The sequence below is a fragment of the Neopsephotus bourkii genome, unplaced genomic scaffold (assembly GCF_033783945.1).
Source record: "Neopsephotus bourkii isolate Nb327-2 ecotype Australia unplaced genomic scaffold, CSIRO-AGI_Nbou_v1 NB_1749, whole genome shotgun sequence".
In the NCBI taxonomy this organism is placed as follows: domain Eukaryota; kingdom Metazoa; phylum Chordata; class Aves; order Psittaciformes; family Psittacidae; genus Neopsephotus; species Neopsephotus bourkii.
The window spans coordinates 307,737-320,140 of record NW_026902223.1 but is presented as its reverse complement, the minus strand read 5'-3'; the positions used below and the strand labels follow the sequence as shown (position 1 = coordinate 320,140).

At 56.4% G+C, this 12,404-nt stretch overlaps 2 protein-coding genes across 2 annotated transcripts; both read right to left on the bottom strand.

The window, feature by feature from the left end:
• Positions 1 to 103: 103 nt before the first annotated feature.
• PPP1R27 (protein phosphatase 1 regulatory subunit 27) lies at positions 104 to 1,961 on the bottom strand. Its single transcript, XM_061377464.1, has 3 exons — positions 1,605 to 1,961; positions 422 to 572; positions 104 to 266 (listed from the first exon to the last, which is right to left on the bottom strand). Exons 1-3 carry the CDS (start codon positions 1,789 to 1,791, stop codon positions 143 to 145), a joined length of 462 nt encoding a protein of 153 aa, XP_061233448.1. The 5' UTR covers positions 1,792 to 1,961; the 3' UTR covers positions 104 to 142.
• A 1,808-nt stretch (positions 1,962 to 3,769) lies between these two features.
• Positions 3,770 to 12,050, bottom strand: P4HB (prolyl 4-hydroxylase subunit beta). The gene is made up of 11 exons (XM_061377283.1): positions 11,844 to 12,050; positions 11,479 to 11,685; positions 10,687 to 10,820; positions 10,376 to 10,513; positions 7,902 to 8,006; positions 7,514 to 7,639; positions 6,902 to 7,102; positions 6,336 to 6,456; positions 5,926 to 6,107; positions 5,411 to 5,497; positions 3,770 to 4,800 (listed from the first exon to the last, which is right to left on the bottom strand). The coding sequence occupies exons 1-11, from the start codon at positions 11,998 to 12,000 to the stop codon at positions 4,714 to 4,716; spliced, it is 1,545 nt and encodes a 514-aa protein (XP_061233267.1). The 5' UTR covers positions 12,001 to 12,050; the 3' UTR covers positions 3,770 to 4,713.
• Between the last annotated feature and the right edge of the window lie 354 nt (positions 12,051 to 12,404).

Genomic DNA, 12,404 nt, shown 5'->3' with positions numbered 1-12,404 from the left:
GCGGTGCCGGCACTTGGTTTATTGGAAAAGTACAAAGTGGTTCCCGGGGTCCCGGCGAGCTCCTGCCCGCCCGCCCAGGCCCAGCCCGGGCCCGGCCCCCGGCCCCCGCGCAGCCCCGCTCTGCTCCTCGCTGAGCGCCGCTTCAGCCCATCGTGGTGGCCCCGAAGAGCTCCACCAGGTCCTGGTACTCGGGGTCGATGAGGTCCGAGGGCTTCTCACCGCTGTCGGTGGTGGCCTCCGGGCTGGCCCCGAGAGAGATGAGGTACCTGCAGGACACGGGGGCTGAGCCAGGGGCCACCCCGAGCGCCCGCCGAGGGCCCCGGCAGCCCCCAGGAGGAGGCGCCGGAGCTCGCTGCAGCCCCGCCGCTGTCGGTCCGGTGCTCGGGGCTGGGCCGGGCCCAGCGAGGAGCTCCCTTCTCACCTGGCGATGTCGGCATAGCCGTCGCTGCAGGCCATGTGCAGGGGTGTCCACCCGTTCTCATCTCGCTGGTGGATGTCAGCACCATATTTAACCAGGAGCTCAACACAGGCCAGGTTCCCAGTGAGCACAGCTTCGTGGAGGGCTGCCATGCCTGGAAGGAGAGGGTTTGTTAGCCCTGGACTGGGGCAGGAGGCTTAGTGCTGAGCTCACAAGTGTCCACAGCCTGGGAAGGACTGAGGCAGCAAACCCGTGTTATCAGGGAGAGGACTCTGGGGAAAGAAAGAGACTGAGGAAGCAAGAGGAGCTGCTGCAGGTTTCTGTTCCCCTTCCACAGCGTGAGTGCCCTACCCAAGCTGGGGTAGCACCCACCTCCGCACTGGGGCAGGCAGGACAGATCCAGGGAGGAGGAGATGCCCCTTCCTGCAGAAGTCCCCAGCCAGCAGCCAGTCCCAGGTTCCGGCCGGGACTCTCACTGGACATGGGGAGAGTGTGTGTAGGGTTCTGTGCTGTCCAGGTTTTGGAAGCTCCTCATGGAGCAAGTGCTGAAGCAATCAGCATGGACAGGAGGAAGCTTGAGGTCATTTGAGACCCTGTCTCCATGGCCATGTGACAGCAGCAGCCGAAGCCAAGCACAAGAAAGGGGCAAACCTGCGCTCTGGACCACACGTTGTGGATCACAGCATTCCATGAACAGTTGCTAGTGAGGCTGGATGCAAACACAGCACGATGCCTTCACACAGCCAGGCCTGCTGTGAGGCCACAGACCCAGATGCACAGGGAGGATGGTGTTTGTGAAACAGAGCAGGAGCACATGCTCCAGAGAGGGTGGAAGGCAGGAGCCCCATGGTCCCATGCAGGGCTCTGCAGACCAGCCTGTGCCCACTGCTGCTTGCCTAGGTCCCACCACACTGTAGGTTCCTAGCATGCCTTGAAGGGACGCAGGGGTCGAGCTCCCCCCTTCCCACAGCATACACTGGCCACGCTGCTGGCTGAGATTTTGGGGCACTGGCATGGGCCTCTCTTGGGCTCTGCTTGGCAACGTTGAGGCACTGCTCCTCACTGGGGGGGAAAACGACTCGGTTCCAGCCCATCACCCTGCTGATGGGGGCCACATCCTAGCTTTGGCCACAGCTCCCTGTGTGCTGCTGCACATTCCAGCTCTGCCAGCCCCAGCAGCACTCACCGGAGGGGTAGATGGTGTCCAGTGTCACCTTCCTGGCACGTATGAACCTGCCCACCTGCTCCAGGTCCCCCTGCCTGATGTGGTCCTGAAAGACGATGTCATTGGGGAAGCGCACGGTGCGTGCGGCTCTCAGTCTCTGCCTGTACCGACTGTACCGCGGCACCGAGACCGGGTAATAGTCCTTCATGCTGGCGGCAGCCTTCAGGCACTGCGGGGGCAGAGGAGGCGCACGTTGCTCAGTGCTTGCTCTTGCCGCTCGCTACCCTCCCGGTGCTGCTTTGCCTCTTCTGCCTCGGGTCCCTCCTGGGCAGTGGAGTGATGGCAGCCACACCGCTGCGGCCCCTCACTCCCGTCTCGTGTCCCCAGTGGGTCGGCTCTCCCTCGTCGTGAAGCTCTCCCTGTGCAGGACGCAGGGGACAGCAGTAAGCACACGCACTTCCCGCAGGCCCTTGGCCCAGCACTGATGGTTCTGCCCCAGCGCTGTGTTATAAAGGCTCCCACGGGCTATTTTGAGGACGTGCAGCTCATGCTCTTTGCCACGCCACTTCGTAATCGAGCTGCCCGGGCCAGCAGCCGCTTTCGGGCAGAAGTGGGTGTCTCATCTTACCACCCACCTCTCCATGTCCCCATCCAAGGGGTCAGACCTGCTCTGGCTTTTGCATGGAAAGCTTTTCCAAACAGGCACCAAGGGCCCAAAACCAGAGCTTCCCAGCAGCAAGCCCTCACACACAGACGTGTGCCAGGGAAAAGGCACAAGCACGAGCACCAGTGAGGGGAACCAGTGGACCTGTCAAAGCTGTGGTGCCAAATACATTCAGAGCTAAGTCACTCTCCTGTAGTTGCACCAGACATGTCGAAAGGAGTAGAATGAGCTGTGCTGCCCGGCATGGCAGGGAGGCAGCATACAGCTAAAGAGGATCAGCACCAGCATGCTGGAGCATGGCAGTGCTGCTGGTGCTCCTGATGCAGGTGCAGAACCAGAAGCCCACGATGCCAGTCCGCAGTGTTCAATGTCCTACTTAACACAAGGGCAGGCTGCTGTAGAACTGTCTGAAAATAGCTGAAGAACAGCACCACCACCAGACACTTGTGCATTCGTTACCCTCTGGCTGTAGCTGTCAAACCCATCTACCACAGGGGAATCTTTCAGATCTACCAAGGGTTCAAGCAACTGCTCTCCTGTGCTTTTCCCCATCACAATTTGACCATTTCAGATACAAGCAGCACATGGTGCTCTGGTTTGTGCCAATGGGCCTGTCCAGGCAGGCGTGTCAGGAGTCACAGAGCTCCCATTCTGCCCCTGCAGCAGCTCAGGCGCACACCACAGAACCACCTGCACTTGTTTATCTGCTGGCAAACGCATCGATCTCTGCACTGAGCATCCCTGCTCAAGGTTGCTGCAGACAGAACACCAACAGACTGAGTGAACTGCTTTTAGCCTCCTTTCTTGGAACAGCAATTAGCTGTGTACACAGGGTGACTGACAAAGTCCTGCTTGTCAGAGAGCCCCCTCCTCAGCCCCGGCTCTGCTGCGCCAAAGGCCCGTGCAGACCATGCCAGGGCCCTGCTCCAGGGAGCCATGGAAGAGGCTGCAGCTGCTGACACACATGGAACAAGCTCCTGTTCTACCACCCCAAGCACCCACATTCAGGGGCAGACACCAGCAGCCTCACGTGTTGCCCTCCAGCCTCCCCCTGCCCTCCCCTCTGACATTTATAGCATATTTCCTTACAACATATTTCCATCAGTAAGTGGTTTGGAAATAGCAGCGCAGCTCACGGGTCATGTGAGCCCCAGCACCACTGCTGCACGCAGCCCCAGGTCCCCCGGAGGCAGAGTCCTTGGGTAACTGCTCAAGAGCAGTGAGGGCCAGCTGGCCCAAGCCCCTGTCTGATCACTGCTAATAGAACAGGTCTAACCTGGACAGGCCATGCCCAGCCTGCAGCTCTTTCCCTTTACAGACAACACAAGTGGCTTTAGGTTAAGTCACCAGAAGGAACCTGCAACGCTGCAAGTGCTTGGAAGTGCCCTTTCTCTGAAAACCATGGGTAGAGTTTTGAGAAAGTAAATACCCCCACACTGCTCAGGCAGAGTCCCTCGAGCATCACCCTAGAGTTCTGATCCTCCTCTAGGGCAGGTTCAGGTAACACTCAAAAAAGAGACAGTAGTATTAAAATCTCAACTTTATTTGGCCAACAAATTGAGTTCCAATGTTATTGTAGCAGAATGCTAAGAACCAGCCTGATGCAGCTCAGGCCTCTGAGGCACTCCCCCATTCAAGTTCCTCCCCAAACCCCAATAATTGCAAGTGTCCTGTTTGATCCAGCTCATCAGACCCTCCCGCACCACCCACCTGTCGAACCCCTCCAAATAATGCATGGGAAGTGATTGCAAAGTCTTGCATTTGATCAAAGGATGGCAACAGAGCCAGGTCTCGCCTGCACTGGCGAGCGCTCACCTCCACCCCAGAGCCTGCCACAGCCAGTGCACAGTATTCCACCCTTCCAGGTGATCAGAATAGTCATCTCCAAGTGTCTTAAAGCAGAAGGGAAAGGAAACATCTGGCCAGCATGAAGAGAAGCACCTGCAGATACACCTCTCACCAGGCTGCCAGCCTACTGCCTCTTGCCTACCTACACTGAAGGCCAATTCCAGGGAAGAGCCGCTGAGAGCATTAAGGACCCTGCCAGGTGCAGAAATCAGCTGCAGGCTGTAGGTTTAAAAGAAACAAGGGAAAAGAAAGCTTTCTTGGGAGATGTGAGTGGCAAAGCTCCAGGAGGCTGAGCCAGATCTCGTGCTGCGGCTTCACAATCAGCTTCTACCCACAAGAACAGAATACTTCAAGCAAAAGCTGTGTACAAAAAGTACATCCCGCTAAGGAGGAGCGCAGCGGGGCCAGCTCCCTGGTGACAGATCCCTTCTCAAGAGCCAAACAGAAAAGAGTCGAGTGTACAGACAAGTGAGGGGAAAGTGTTACTTTAAAAGCCAATCCCTGGATTTTCAGTCATTCACCTTCTGCTTTAAATCTCAATGGTTCTGACTCGCTGGGCTGCGGAACAGCAGCCAATTTAGTGTCTGATTTTTTGGGTGATGTCGATCAGTCTTCTGTTTACAATTCATCCTTCTGCATTTTCTGCTCTTCATCATCACCTTCTTCAAGGTCTGTTTCTTCATCCGTCTCCAGGTCCTCCAGATCCTGTAACAGGTTACAGACAGCTGCTGGTTTCTGGTGCACTAGGCAGACCCTAGAACAGTACATCTGATCTGTTCACTGTTCTCTGCTGCCATGTTAAACACCCAGAGACTTCCACAAAGAGCTCTGAATTTGGGACATCGAGTATTAGAAACACCTGGAAGCTGGTACCTCACTTGTAACAGCCTCCACCCTAGATACACAGGACATGTAACGTGCATCATACTACTCAAGTTTCAATTGCTGAGCAGGACTTCTCAGTAAAGAACAAGTGCCCAGAGTACTCCAGCAGTTTGCACAACAGCCAGAGACAGCCTGTGAACATTTACAGCTTCACCAACTGTTTCCACACCTTTGTTTAGGCCTCTGAAAAGCATTTATTTCACACCCAACTGAAGTGCTGCCAGTGAAAGGTGTCATTTACAAGCCTCTGGCAGCCAGGCTGCAACTGAAAATTTGATGCTGGTGAACATGCTGATCACCAGCAATACCTTTCCTGCCACAGAACCACCCAGAATCTTCTCTGGGACAGAGGACAGGAGCCCAGCACCAGGTCTGACCCACGCTCCCTGTTCTGAAGGCCCAGAATTACCACCATGTTCACATTACTCACATCATCAGCTGCTGCCCCATCCTGGCCTCCACTCTCCAAGAATTTCTTGAAGCCTTCCAGCGTCCTCTCCCCATTGTAGTCAATCACCTACACAGGGAAAACCATCAGGATAATGGTTATGGGCACCTACAGAACCACAGGCCTGGGCAGGAGAAATCTCTCTCTGAGCAAAAGTCAACATGCCAAGCAAAAGGGAATTTAAAAATTCACCTTCACCCATATGAGACGAAGGAAAACAGCTCAGGCACTAGACTTCAGAGATCACTGCGAGGAAAGAATAGCCTGCAGATGAGCACACTGTCCTCTATGGTCCCTCTTTTCCCCATTCCCACCCCCACCAAACTCCTTCCTACAGCCCAGCTCCCACACAGGGTCTCTGATGTCCTGTAGACTTGGTGTGTTCTATCCTGACAGAGTGGAGAGGCCCCCAAAGGCTCATCCAAGCCAGCTCCAGCAGGCAGCTAAGCATTCCTGGGGCTCCCTCTTTACACCACCCTGGTCAGCTGCCTGCTTACATTTCTGCCAGAGCCTGCAGGGAAGAACTTGAGTGTGGGGAAGCTGTGGATTTTCACTGCCTCCACTTCATTGGCTGTTGAATCCATCTTGGCAATGACAACGTTCTCATGATCCCTGTAGGTCTCTCCCAGCTTGTCCCAGATCGGAGCCAGCTGCTTACAGTGACCACACCAGGGGGCATCTGTTAATTACAGAAACCCAGTCAGCACCAGCAGCCTAATGAGTGACCACCAGCTCCCCCCCCCCCCCCCAAGTGCCCACACAGACAGTTCACACACGTCTTTTCAGCCAGGGCACTCCCTTTGTGGCTTAGATCCTGTAGGGTGCTTCCTCCCTAATCCTGGTCATGTGGAATTTTGGCACTCCTTTCATGCCAGTTACTTGGAATCAGCTGCTGAAAGATACTCACAGAACTCCACAAAGACATTCTTATTCTCATCAAAAGCAACTTCTTCAAAGTTCTTCCCCACTAGAACTTTGACGGGCTGCTTGTCCCAGTCATCAGGAAGATCCTGACTCATCAGGTGGGGCTGGAATAAGAAGTGAAATTCAGAGATAGCCACACAGCTACTGGAATGCACACACAATCATCCTGGCAACCCGGAGCTGAACCACCCACCTCAGCACCCCGATCACAGCCTGTGAGCAAGCACTGAAGCAGACATCAAGTCTCCTCCCCATCCTGAGCCAGTGGGAATATCAGGTGCTGCTGTGCAGAGAACTGCCACTGAGCTCCACAGGAAGGAAGTCATATTGCTGCCATTCCCATAGGACTGAGTTTCACCAAACAGTCACCTCTGGCATAAACTGCACAGAACCTGCTCCCAAGATGAGAGCTGAAAGCTCTGAACGGGGCTGGCACAAGTTGCCACCTTCCACAGACTGCTGGCAGCTCCGACTGCACTCAGGTGCCAGCTCCCTGTCCTGCACTCTCCATGCCCTGGTAGTTTTGCCAGCAGCGCTTCCCTTCCCTACCTTGATTTTGCCCTCCAGGAACTTATTGCAGAACTCTCTGATCTTGTCAGCTGTGAGGTCATCCGAGTCGGGTTTGTATTTGGTCATCTCCTCCTCCAGGGTGATGAGGCGCACAGCTGGACATTCCTCCTTCTTCAGCCCAAAGAACTCCAAAATCCTCTGGTTGTCGCTGTGGTCACTGTCTATGAAGATGAAGAGGATCTTTGGAGGAAAAAGTCAAAGGCAGTTGGTGAAGACGAGCGCCTCTGGGCTAACAACAGAGTACACACACACTCCCACAGGCAGCAGCTGAACCGGCCACTCTTCCTTCTCCAGTCCCATGAAGAGGGCACCCTGCCAGAGCACAAACACTGGAGCTGCAGCACGGGCACAGCCTGGCCCTCATTTAAGGGCTGGGTCAGATTTACATCCACAAGAAGGGAAGTCTGGAGTCTGCTGTTGCCTCAGCAGTTGTGCAAGCCAGTGACTCAGTCACCTTCACCATGAGGCACAGGTAGAGTGAGAGCTGCCCCAAGTCCTGCTCCACAACAGTGAAATGGATAGCAACAGACAGTGCTGCACTCCTCTGCAGGAGGTGGCCACTTAACTCATAATGCAAGAAACCCATCTCACCTTCCCTTTGAAGTTCCCAGCTGCACTCTTGAAGCTGTCGAGCTTCTCCTGATAATCAGACACACTTTTTGGCAGGAACAGCAGGATGTGAGTCTTGATCTCCCCTCCAAAGATTTTAGGAGCAGTCTGAGGAATAGAAAACAAACTTTATTTCTGGAAGAGGCAAACTGGTAGGAAGTCCAGCTTGGCTCTGCTATTCTGAGCAGGCCATGGGAGCCTCCAGATTAAAGGAGGACTTTGAACAGAAGCTTTGACTCCACTCGTGTTCTCCACGCTCCTCCATAACCCCAGAGTAGTGTCAGCTCCACGATACAATCTGCAATTTAAGCTTTGGTATATTCACGAGGCGGCAATGGGAAGAGGCCTTACCATGTATCTAGAGACCAACCTGCTCAGTGAACTCTATGACCAGAGGCAACGAATTGGACTTGATGAAGTTCAGTAAATTATCTTTTGTGAGATCCCCTTCAAAGTTGTTGCGGCCTTCATCAAACTGCAAGACCAGAAATGCTTGCATTAGGACACGTCAGATCCCACACGGATCCCACCAGTCACCACCTCAGCAGATCTCAGCTGCACTTGCTCAGAGCAGACTTCTGGCTCTTAACAAAGCCCACATGTTCACATAACATCCAGGTCAAGGTATAAATCCTCCTGGCAAGCAAAGCCTTAGCCCACCCCCCAGCAGCAAAAGGTGAGCATCTACAAGACAGCTTAATCTTGGCACTGTTCTGCACAGTCACACAACAACATGTGCAACAGGTCCAAGGACTTGAGCCTCAACTTCGAGGAGGCATCAGGTAGATGCTCCACAGCAAGCAGCTCCCAGGGCACAGGCAGCTTCTGCTGCGGGAATCAGCCACACCAGAGCAGACACATTTGAACCAGTGCTATGGGAAGTGAGACAGCTGAGCCCACAGTCACTGCACAGAGCAGCACTGACTCAGCTCTGCAGGGCTGTTCCCTCTGTTGCTAGAGACAAGGGCACCTCTTTAACACAGGCCAGGAGGTGCCAGGGCCCAGTTTAGAGCAGGACATCACCTGCAGCCCTGGGCAGGGTTCTCGGAAGCTCCCTGGCAGCCTGGGAAGGGAACAGCTGTGCAGGCCCATCAAGGTTAAAGAGGATGTGCAGGGACAGGGTAGTCCCGTGCCTGGGCAGCGCCGAGGCACTGGCACAGCGAGAGCCCGGGCTCAGATAACCTCCTGCTGGAAGAAGCAGAGCAGCATCAGCTGAGGAGCTCAGCAACGGCCTCCACACTGGAGATAAACTCTGTAAACACTTCAGAGTATTCCGAAGGTGCTGAGGCGACGTCCAGCAGCTGTTCAAGGGGCTTTGCGAGTCTGCACAGCTTCCGCAGGGAGCAAGAGGAGAATGCCAAGCCAACAAACCCAACCAGCTGCCGGAGTCCAAACACAGAGCTGCTGGTACAAGAAACTGTTGCTTATGCCCTGGTGTTGTCAGCATTGGTGCTTGTTTCCACCTTGGCCTGGGGTGGAATACCCCTTACTGGGGTAAAGACCCCCTTAATGTGACAGACTTATCAGAGAGTTCTCATGACGTGGCACCAAAACAGGACCAGGGAGGCAGCATCCCCATCTCACCTCCACAGAAGCGCTCCTGCAGTGACCCAGCAGCTCCTGAACTGCCCTTTGGACCACGGCTCCTCCCACTCCCCACGCACCTGACAGAGCTGCTGGGTGCAGAACTGCTTTTCATTCCAAAGGCACCCCCAAGCCGAAGCTGAGAAGCCCCCCAAGCAGCAGCCTCAGCCCAGCACTGGCCGTGAATGGAGCATGCAGGGAGGTCACTTACAGAGCTGCATGTAAGAGCATGATAAAGGCAGTGAGTCAGCCAGGAACAAAATGCTGTTCCCTTCACCCCAACTCTCTGAGCTGCAGAGCCCTGGGGTTCTGAACCCCACAGCAGGAAATTTACTTGCACCCTCAGCCACATTAATCTGAGGGGCCCCTGTTTGAGAGCTGAAGCCTGCAAGCTTCTAGCACCGTAAGTGCTAATTCAGGTGTATTGGAATCAAACTCACTATTTTAGCTGAACAAAGAGTGACAGGAATTTATCCAACTCTTCAGCCTGTCTTACATCAAACTGGTCAGAACAATGACCGATTAGATGACAGATTAAGTCTGAAGCCAAAGCAGCTTTACCCTGCCCCACTGCACCCATGTGTGTGGTACCACAAAGTCTAAGAAACATCTACTTGTCTTCTCCAGGCTAGAAATTCGTGCCGGTGGTTTGCATTTTGACAGTAAAAGGCATGAGTAAGTTTATTTATGACTCTGTAGATGGCCAGATCCCCCCGCATGTAACCCAACCGCCCCAGCCTAAGTCAGCTGGAGCTGCAAATCCTCTTAGGAACTCCACTGGAATCACTCACTTCCCGCAGAACCCACAGCACTGCCAGACATACAGCAACTCCTGGATGCAGCCTCGACTGCCTACAGCAGAGGTCGATCTCGAGTACGAGATAAAGCAGCTTTGCTAAGCCACAAGTGAACATGGAGCAGCTCAGTGCTGTTCTGCTGGAGACCTCACTGCCTACAGCCACCAGTATTTTGAAGACCGTGCTGTTACCGCCCTGCAGCCACAGCCCAGAAACAAGAGCTCGAGTGAAGCAACAACTTGGACCCAGAGCTCAGCAGCTTCAAGAGGGCCAGGAGCTGCTGAGGCTTCTCTCTGCTGACTGAAGCCTCCCCTCCTCTGCCCCTGCCCAGCTCTGAGGCTTGGAAACAGCCAGACTGATACAGATTCATCCAGGACTGCCCCCTTAGAGTCTGAGTGATTAGAAAAGGTAAGAAGAGGCAGGGGACTCAAGTGTGGTGCTCATGCGCTGCACCAGCCAGTACCTTCTTGAAGAGGACCACGCCATCCTTGCTAAGCTCATACTTGGTGAAGACATCAGCGCTGGAGGAAATCCCAAAAGGAATGTCATCCACAGCCTCCGCTGCCAGCAAGAACTCCTTTGCAGCTTCTGATGCTGAATCCTGGAGAACAGAGGAAGGTGTTTCACATGGGACACACCGAAGCGCAGCACAAAGATCTGAGGGCTCACCTGCCAGAGAACTGGAAGATCAAGTAGGGCAGGACAGCACAGGGAGAGCCTCCCCCTGCTCCGGGGCCCAGGCAACAGCTTCCCGGATGGAAGCACAAACCCTACCTTGAAGAAGCCGATCACAACCACGTCACTGGACTCCACCAGCGCCTCCGCTGCAGCGGTGTCGCTCAGTGCGGCCGCAGCCGGGCCCGTGCGTTTCTTCAGCCAACTGACGATGTCCTCGGCTTCCCGGCCAGCTGTGGGGACAGGGGCACCCTCTCACTTCTGCGCCTCCCGGCTCACTCTGACCCCCACCCCGGCACCAGCAGAACCAGGACAGCATTTACACAACTTTCTCCCCTTCCCTCCCCGTGCGATTATGCTGATCCCCAGCAGGCAAGGCAAGGTACAAGGGGCTCCCCGGAACCCATCCTTCCTGCCCAAGCTCCTTCTTAACCTTTGACCAGTATGACCACACTCCAACAGGAGCAGGCTTCCCCTTTCCCTTTCCAAACCAGCACTCGGGTATCAGCTCACTGCCGAGCACAAGGTTTGGTTTAGCTGGATTGTGCTGCTCTTGGTCTTCCTCACACCTCCAGTTTACATCCCACGTTTCCTTTACCCAACCACTTGAGCTTTTGCTGCAGCTCTGGGAGCTTCATTGCTTAAGTAAAGTCAAACTGAGCCACAACACAGGCTGGGATTGCTCCACTTTCCTACACAACCCCCATCCATCTGCTTCACCTCACAGGAGGAATGTCCCCAGCTCCAGCACAGGAGCCTGCAGCAGCAGCCCCGTTCCCACGACCCCAGAACAGCACCTGCCGAGCACGGCCGCTGCTCAGCCCCAGTGGACCTTATCGGGGCACAGCCACGGACCCGGTGCCACGTCGTTGCCCTCTGCTCCCGGCTCACCCGTGTACTCCTTGGGAGCGGCCTTGTCGCCGTTCCTGAAGAACTTGATGGTGGGGTACCCGCGCACTCCGAACTGCTGCGCCAGCTCCGCCTCCTCCGTGGCGTCCACCTTGGCCAGCCGGATCTCCGAGCCCTCCTCCTTCAGCTTCGCCGCCGCCTTCGCGTACTCGGGCGCCAGCGCTTTGCAGTGCCCGCACCACGGCGCGTCTGCGGGACGCGGGGTCAGCACCGGTGGGTCCCGCTCCCGGGAAGGGTCCCCCCGCTCCCCGCGGCCCCCCCAGCCCGGCCCGGCCCCCCCCAACCCGGGAACCGTGGCCCCAGAACCCCCCACCCGGGCGTTACCCCCCCCCCGTCCCGGCGCTCACAGAACTCGACGAGCAGGTACCGGTGCTCCGCCAGCGCCTGCTCGAAGCTGTCCGCGCGCAGCACGAGGACCCCGTCCTCCTCCTCGGGGGCAGCGGCGCGGGCGCACGGCGGCAGCAGGAGGCAGAGCAGGGCCGCGAGCGCGCACAGCCCCGCCATGGCGCTGATGGCGGCAGCGGGATCAGAACGGGCCGCGCCAGGACGTGCGGCCTTGGCACCGCCTCCGCCTTATAAAGCCGCCTCCCCGGCCGCCGCCGCCCGCCATTGGCCCAGCGCGCCAGATCCTGCCGTCGCGCGGCTCCTATTGGTTACCGCGCTGGTCACGCCCCTTGCCCGCCGCCGCGGGTTGGCTGCCGGCCGCCCTCCCCTCCCACGGGCCGCCATTGGCCCCTTCCCGCGCTGCGTCACCCGCGGTTGGTCGGCGCCACCGCCTCGCGCGACCGCATGCCCTCGAACGTGGCACTGGGGCGGCCCCGGCGGCGCGCACTGCGCCTGCGCGCGGCCAGGAGAGCGTGGTGGATTCTGACTGGCCCGCGGGTGCCGCTGTTTGACCCGACCCGGAA

Bases quoted from the DNA above. Each gene is read 5' to 3' on its own strand.
- PPP1R27 (XM_061377464.1), bottom strand. From the start codon at position 1,791: ATGAAGGACTATTACCCGGTCTCGGTGCCGCGGTACAGTCGGTACAGG. The intron at 573-1,604 runs GTGAGTGCTGCT...CTCTCCTTCCAG, and splicing joins GGACACCATCTACCCCTCCG to GCATGGCAGCCCTCCACGAA. The intron at 267-421 runs GTGAGAAGGGAG...CGTGTCCTGCAG, and splicing joins GGCTATGCCGACATCGCCAG to GTACCTCATCTCTCTCGGGG.
- P4HB (XM_061377283.1), bottom strand. From the start codon at position 12,000: ATGGCGGGGCTGTGCGCGCTCGCGGCCCTGCTCTGCCTCCTGCTGCCG. The intron at 6,108-6,335 runs GTGAGTATCTTT...TGTAATTAACAG, and splicing joins GAATGTCTTTGTGGAGTTCT to ATGCCCCCTGGTGTGGTCAC. The intron at 4,801-5,410 runs GTGAGTAATGTG...AACCTGTTACAG, and splicing joins ATGGGGCAGCAGCTGATGAT to GATCTGGAGGACCTGGAGAC.